The sequence below is a fragment of the Bison bison genome, unplaced genomic scaffold (assembly GCF_000754665.1).
Source record: "Bison bison bison isolate TAMUID 2011002044 unplaced genomic scaffold, Bison_UMD1.0 scf7180017858506, whole genome shotgun sequence".
NCBI classification, from domain to species: Eukaryota; Metazoa; Chordata; class Mammalia; order Artiodactyla; family Bovidae; genus Bison; species Bison bison.
The window spans coordinates 20,873-27,849 of NW_011489078.1; the positions used below are offsets into that span (position 1 = coordinate 20,873).

At 61.0% G+C, this 6,977-nt stretch overlaps 1 protein-coding gene across 1 annotated transcript; it reads right to left on the reverse strand.

The window, feature by feature from the left end:
* Nucleotides 1–98: 98 nt before the first annotated feature.
* Nucleotides 99–5,956, reverse strand: WDR24 (WD repeat domain 24). Its single transcript, XM_010828125.1, is given in 9 exon segments — nucleotides 99–515; nucleotides 657–916; nucleotides 919–996; nucleotides 1,081–1,185; nucleotides 1,282–1,403; nucleotides 1,482–1,600; nucleotides 2,117–2,789; nucleotides 2,932–3,109; nucleotides 4,262–5,956. Coding segments are annotated over 9 exon segments (2,370 nt in total). The 5' UTR covers nucleotides 4,743–5,956; the 3' UTR covers nucleotides 99–161.
* Nucleotides 5,957–6,977: the final 1,021 nt, after the last annotated feature.

A 6,977-nucleotide genomic window follows, 5' to 3' on the forward strand; every position in this document is an offset into this window, starting at 1 on the left:
GCTATTGGCTACTGCGCCGCGGAGGCCCCGCCCTCCGCCCGGTAAAGTAGGCCGCGCCGGCAGCTGACCCCAAGCGACACGAGCAGGTAACAAGCCGCTCAGAATGCCTCCCGCGTCCTTTATTTGGTTCACAAGCCCATCCCCACCAGCCCGGCAGCGGGTCAGGAGTACTCGCACAGGTGGCCGCAGCCGGCGGGGCAGTGGGAGCTGCCCTCCAGCCACTTCATGATGTGCTGCAGGTGGCCGCCGTGACTACAGCCCTGGCACCACACGAAGAGCCCCTTGACCACGTGGTGGCAGACGGCGCACATGCTGGCGCAGCGGCGGCAGCGGTCGCACACCCAGCCCCGGCTGCTCATGGGCCGCTTGCAGTGGCTGCAGTTGACATGCAGGGTGGTGGAGGCCTGGTTGAGGCAGCTGATGGCGCGGCTGGTGCTGAGCTTGACCACTTGATTGGACACGTTCCAGAGGCAGAAGCGCTGCAGCAGGTCGATGTAGGACGTGTACCAGTGCTCCTGGTGGGCAGGGCGGGAAGGGCGGAGTAAGAACCCGGGGTTCCCTGGGCATAGACACAGGTGCGGGTGTAGGCGGGGCGTGCAGGGGCAGTCCTCGGGGTGGCAGCTGCTCCAGGAAGACCCCCAGACCCTGTCACCCACCTGGGTCTGCTCGTCGATGTCCTTGCGCACGCGCTCACCCAGCACAATGAGCACGGACACGGCCATCTGCACATCACCCTGCTCGGCATAGAAGCGCAGCATGTCACACACTAGGGCGCTGAAGAAGTCGGGCGGCAGGCGGCTGTCGCACAGCGCGTGCGAGACCGAGATGAGTGAGAAGGAGGAGTCCACAGGCACCAGGGAGGCTGCATCTGCCTCACTGCCGCTCACGTGGGGAGAGTCGGCCTTGTCCTGCAGGTCTCGGGCCCCGGCGGGGTATCCACAATCTCGTGGCGCAGCGGGAAGGCCTCCTGGGGCAGCACATACTCGGGCTCCTCCGCTATGACATAGGGGCAGGAAGGGTAGGCAGGCTCTGGCCCCGCCTCCCAGCCCCACTCCACCCCTTCCCCACACCCCCACTTACAGTGTGCGTGTTCCGGATCCAACAGGTAAAGCTCATCGTCCTCACCTTCCACGTCGCCCAACAGGTAATCAGTGGGCACATCGCTGCCCTCAGTCTCCTCGTTATCTGTCCAAGGGAGGGAGGGAGAGCATTCCAGGACTGCCTCACGCTTGGAGACCCATTCCCAATCCCATGAAGGCCCTCTGCCAGCCCCCACCCTACCTTCATTGGTTATGAGTGTGGCTGAGGAGTCCAGCAGCACTGTGTCGCTCCGTGTATCACCCTTGCTGCGGTCCAGCCGAGTCTCACTGCCCAGTCCTGGGGCCATATCCTTCAGGTTGAAACTGGAGGCAGGGAGGGCCGATGGGTGGGTAGGCACCAGCAGTCCCACCCTCTGGGGAGAGCCGCCCCCAGGTGTCTACCTGTTCATGAGGGGCAGGCCACAGGAGCTGCCCTTGCCCATGCTGTGGTTGAGATTGGTGGTGGGCACCAGACCAGGACTACAGTAGATGATCCGGAGCATGGTCCACGTCTGAGCCACCTAGGGGTAGGCACTAGTCACTCATGGGGGTCCTGGGTCCCTGGAGGCCTGCACAGGCTCCCCTCTGCCTGGATAGAACCACAAACCCTCAGCTTTCAGCTGCCCCAGGGACCCAACGTCCTGGCCCACCCCAGGTGGGAAGCCGAGGCCCATAGGAAAAACAAAAAACCTAGCCTCCATCCTGTAGGGGCAGAGGAAACATGGAAATGGGCCTGAGGTCCCAGGGAGATGATGAGCAAGGCAATGTGGACATTCTCTGTGGGGTTGGACATCCTGGGAAGTCTAGAAGCAAGGACAAGCCAAGAGGGGCCAAGACCCCACAACACCCAGGCCTGCACCCCAGGAATGGCACTGGCATCTGGCCCACTCCTGGGGCTCTGGACACTCTGTTACTGGGGCAAGCTGGGGGTGTCCTCAGCCAGAGCTGAACTCTGAACTCGGCACGGTCCAGCCGCAGCTGTCAGAGGAGTGCCAGGCCCTGTACCAAGATCCTAGCCCTCAGCCCACCCTGTGTACCTGGTTACGGCCAAGCTCTCGAGCCACTTTCGCATTGTGGTCACAGAGCTCGGCCAGTGGTCGGCCGGCCAGGGCATAACGCTCGGCTGTATCCACGAACCAGCTCATGCTGCCGCTGCCGGGTTCTATCTCAAAGACATTGAGGGCACTGGAGGCGAGGCCCGCAAAGGGCTCGGCAGGGTCCAGCTTGCGCTTGAAGAAGATGGGGTGGCGCCGATCCCCAGCGTAGGGTTTGCGCCCCGACTCGGTGGCCACGAGGCTCTCCTTGGCTGCGAAGGCCAGGTCCCCAAAGAGGCCGTAGCAGAGGCCCTCAGGGTTGGCACGCTCAACAGGCTGGCTGGCGTCGCGGAACAGGTGCTGACACAGAGTGCTGTCCTTGGAGCCGGAGAGCAGGAACGAGGGGTCATGCGGGTGGCGCCAGGCGATGCCCGTCGTGACGTCCCGGTGCTCCTCAAACATGGCGGCAGGCACAAAGGGCCGGCGCACGTCCCACACGTAGACATTGTGGTCCACCATCATGGAGCACGTGGCAAGGTGGTGGCGGCACTCAGGCCTCCACTTGACTCTGGCCACGGAGGCGATGGTCTGCACACAGTGCACCTCCTTGGCACGGTGTGTGGCCATGTCCCAGACCTTCACCATCTTGTCACGCCCACCTGTGGCCAGCCAGCCCCTGGGGAAGGCCCAGGAAGTCCTCAGTGACCTCTTTCGGGGTGGGAGGGCTCCCCACTCTGTCTCACAGGTCTTGAGGCAGTCAGAGAGCCCTTCCACAAGCCCACCCACCCTGCCCCGCTGCCCTGGCCCCCAGCCCACACCTGTCCTCGGGGTGCCAGTCACAGCAGAATACAGGCCCATTGTGGGCTGTGAACATTCGCTCACAGCGGTCAGGCCGCCGAATGTCCCAGAGCTGCACGTTGCCATTCTCGAAGGTGGACGCGAAGGTGAAGTAGTCTCGGATGCTGAACTGGACGTCACGCACACTCTCAGACTGGCCTGTGAGTGGACATTAGTGGAGGGAGAAGGTTGAGGGTGGGGGACAGGGTGGCCCACAGGAGCTCCAGGAGGGAAAGCAAGCAACCAATGGGGATTCCTTGGAATGGATGTGGGCTGGTGCTGCATTCCTGCCCATGGCCCAGACCAGAAGGCCTGGAGGGTGGTGTAGACACTGCCAAGGCCTGTCCAGAGTGGACAGGGGCAAAGAGAGGCATGGCAAAGCAGATAAGAGCCTAGGCAGGTGAGAGGGACACCAGGCATCGGGTGGTTTTTAACAGACTCCTGGACCTTGATTTTCTCTGGATTCTGCATCTGACATCCATCCTCGTGCAAAGCTGTCACGGCTTCAGGACCAGGTGTCAGAGCACTGTGTGAACAGGAGCCTTGGTGGGCCGAACACAATCCTCTGGAAACCTCAGGCCCCAGGAGGCAGGGATAGAATGCCCCAGGCTCTGCCCAGGCCCTACACCTTGAGCTGGAGCTGCCAGGCTGGCCAGCCCCCAAGACTGGAGACCTTGAGGGGACACGTCTAGCCCTGAGGACCACCACACCAGGAGCCTTCGAATGCAGCATCCAGCTTTCCCCCGCACAGGGAGCTCAAGGACTGTCGTAAGATGCTCCCTGATTATCTGAGGGCTCTGCCCTGTCCTTCATTTGGTCTCATCGAGGTAAAACGGTAAGCTGGCTCAAGGCGGGGGTGTCAAGAGCTGGACCTGCTGGGAAGGGAACTTGAGGGGGGAGGAACCAGGCAATGCCCCACTCCCCACTGCTTCCCTGGGCTGAGGACCCTGGAAGCAGACTTCATGCAATGAGGTGGCCTGGAGCTCTGAGGCATGGCGAGAGAAGGCTCAGCTGCCAGGGCAGCCACCCATTTGCCCTCTCCCTGATCCCACACTACCCTCGACTCCTGCTGGCCCCGCAAGTGCATCAACGCTGTGCCCACACTCCACATACCCCTCACACTTCCACCAGGCCCACCCCTGCCCCTTCCCTGCTGACCTCCACCCCCTCCTCCAGTGCCAGCTCAGCTGGCTCCTCCTCCAGGAAGCCCTCTGGGAGCACACCTGAGGGCCTCTGACAGACAGTGCTTCTTAACCTGCCTAGACAGGTCGGCCACCCGCAGAGACGCACACCTGCCTCCCAGGGCCTCACCCGAGAAGGTGCTGACAGAGTCCTTCCTGCGCAGGTCAAAGCACTTCATGAAGCCATCCTGGGAGCCGCTGAGCAGCACGTGGGCCTCAGTGGGGTGGAAGCACACTTTGTTCACTGTACGCTTGTGCTCCGTGAACAGCTGGTCCTGCTTGTTGCGGGACGGCCGGCCCAGGTTCCAGGTGACCACCACGCCGTTGGTGGCAGCCGTGGCCAGCAGGTTCTCGTCCATCTGGTGCCAGACAACGTCTGCACAGCTCAGGTTGAGGGAGGGCTTGCGGCCCACGCGCAGGTTCAGCTTCTCCACAAACTGCTCCTCCTCAATGGCATAGATCTTGAAGATGCTGCGGCCTGCTACGACCACTTGGGCCGCGTCACGGCACACGCTGATGGCGTTGGCCGGAGCATCCAGATGGCAGTGCATGGTGCGGCCAGTCAGCAAGCTCCCACCGAGGGCGGTGGTAACGCGGGACATCTTCTCCATGGCTGCACGAGTGGCGAGGACAGATCAGTGAAGTGGGCAGGCCTGGTGAGCCTGGCGGCAGGGGCGTGGCCACTCAGACCCTTCACCCTGGGTGGTTCCTCCAAAACTGCTTAGTCCAGGGGAGTCCACCGTTAGTCGGTCTGATAGGCAAGTTCCATCACCCTCACCGGGCAGACGGAGGGCGCCATGGCTGCCCTGAGGCTAGCCAGCCCCATGTCTGACTTCTGGAGGAGACCTTACCTGGTCAGCCCCAGGCCAGGCCAATTCTCCAACCCCCTAACTGCCAAATCAGGATGGTCACTGGACCTTCGGGCAGTCAGTCCCGCCAGGGAAACCAGATGGCTCCCACCGTGCACAGTCGGCCTCTGGAAAGGGGGCAGGAAGACCAGAGACGCCCAGAAAACACAGACTACAGAGGCGCGAGGGTCAGAGGGGCTTCCAGGACCGAGCTGTTTACGGAGCCCGAGGGATGGCTGGCGCGACCGCTCAGGAGAGCCTGGCGGCGCAGAGGTTGCGGCGGGAGCGGAGACAGCGGGAACATAACCGGAGGAACGGAGAAGTCTCTCCTTCCCCGGGCACGTGAGCCATTTCCCGAAACTGCCGGGCAGGGGAGGAACGGCCGCGCCGGAAGCAGCCCGTTTCCGTCCCGCCCCCCGCCGAACGTGGTCCTTTTCTTTCCAGCCCCGCGCTGGAAGCGGGTGCCCACACCACAAACGTTCCGGGACGGGAGCGCGCCTTGGAGGCGGAGGGGAGAGCAGAGGTGGGGTAGAGGCTCCGCCGGTTCCGCCTCCGGTATTCTTCCTCTTCCTCTTTTACTCGTGTTATTTTAACGCTAGTGCTCATCTCTGCCCCACGGTCCATCAGCAAGCCCAGGCATTCCCAGGCTAGCCCCACACCCCTCCTCCGTCTCCGCCTTCTTTTTCGCCCTCTTCGGTACTCGGGAACAGCTTCCTAGCGGCTCTCCAGGGGTCCCTCCTCCCGCCTCATCTGAGCTCCACACAGCCAGGGACTCTTCGGCCTGCGGGCCTCCCCACACGTCCTCACCGCGCTGGGAGGCAAATCCCGAGCTCCCGGCCCCGTCCCCTCCGCGCAGCTCCCGCCACGGCGGCTCCCAGCCGGCTGCGCCCTTGCCTGCCTCACGGTCATCGCGCGTGCTCGCTCGTTGTCCTCCCCAGAACAATTCTCCTCATCCCTCAGAGTTCAGCTTAAATGGCACGTTTTTAGAGGCCTTCCCCGGCCACCCCATCTAAGTGGCCTCCACGGCGCTCGTCACAACCTGGTATACTGATTACATCTGTTTCACACGAGTATGAACTCGCATCCGTCTGTCTCCAAGAGCTCTGGTGCCTGACTGGACCTGTTCACACAGACGGTTCAATCAGTGACCCTCTCTGAGCCGCCCTTTCTTTGCTGGCTATGCGCCCTGGCCGGTGCTTGCTGCTCTGTGTGATCGTCTAGGATACCCCTGCTGCTGCTGCTGCTGCTTCTGCTTCTAAGTCGCTTCAGTCGTGTCCGACTCTGTGCGACCCCATAGACGGCAGCCCACCAGGCTCCCCCGTCCCTGGGATTCTCCAGGAGAGAACACTGGAGTGGGTTGCCATTTCCTTCTCCAAGGATACCCCTAGCAGCCCTCATTTTTGCCCTTGGAAGAATGGGCTATATCCTAGATATTTTGGAAGGACTGTTATATGTAATGATTTTAGTGTCTCTCCCCGCTGACACAGTAAGAGGTTAGGGGCCTTCTGTGGTGGTCACTGCTGGGTTTCCAGCCTGGCACAGTGTTACCAGTCTCTGCATGTTTATTAAAAGAACCAATAAACCTGATGAGGGGTGCACAAAAATTCAGACTTGGGCCACTCAGGACAGATAACACCTTCCCCACCATGGTGTGGTGACCTAAAAACAATTCAGACATGTGTTTTTACAACTTTTTTAATATATATTTTTATAAACAGGTCACGTGATAAAATAGCACAAGAAACACTTACCAAATATAAGGTTATATCTTCCGCATATACAGGAGAATGAGGTCGTTATGTACAATAAGAAAATGATTTTAGGGGTTGGTTGGTTTTGTTTTCCTCTGTCCCCCTAATTTTTCCTCCTACAGTCGTTGGAAATATCACAGCTTCAGTTGCATTAATACTTTGGACAAATGGACAGCTGCCCCTCCCCACTGGGAGCTGTGGGGAGGAGGGGCTGAAGAAACTGGCTCCTGACCATCTCAGCCCTGGA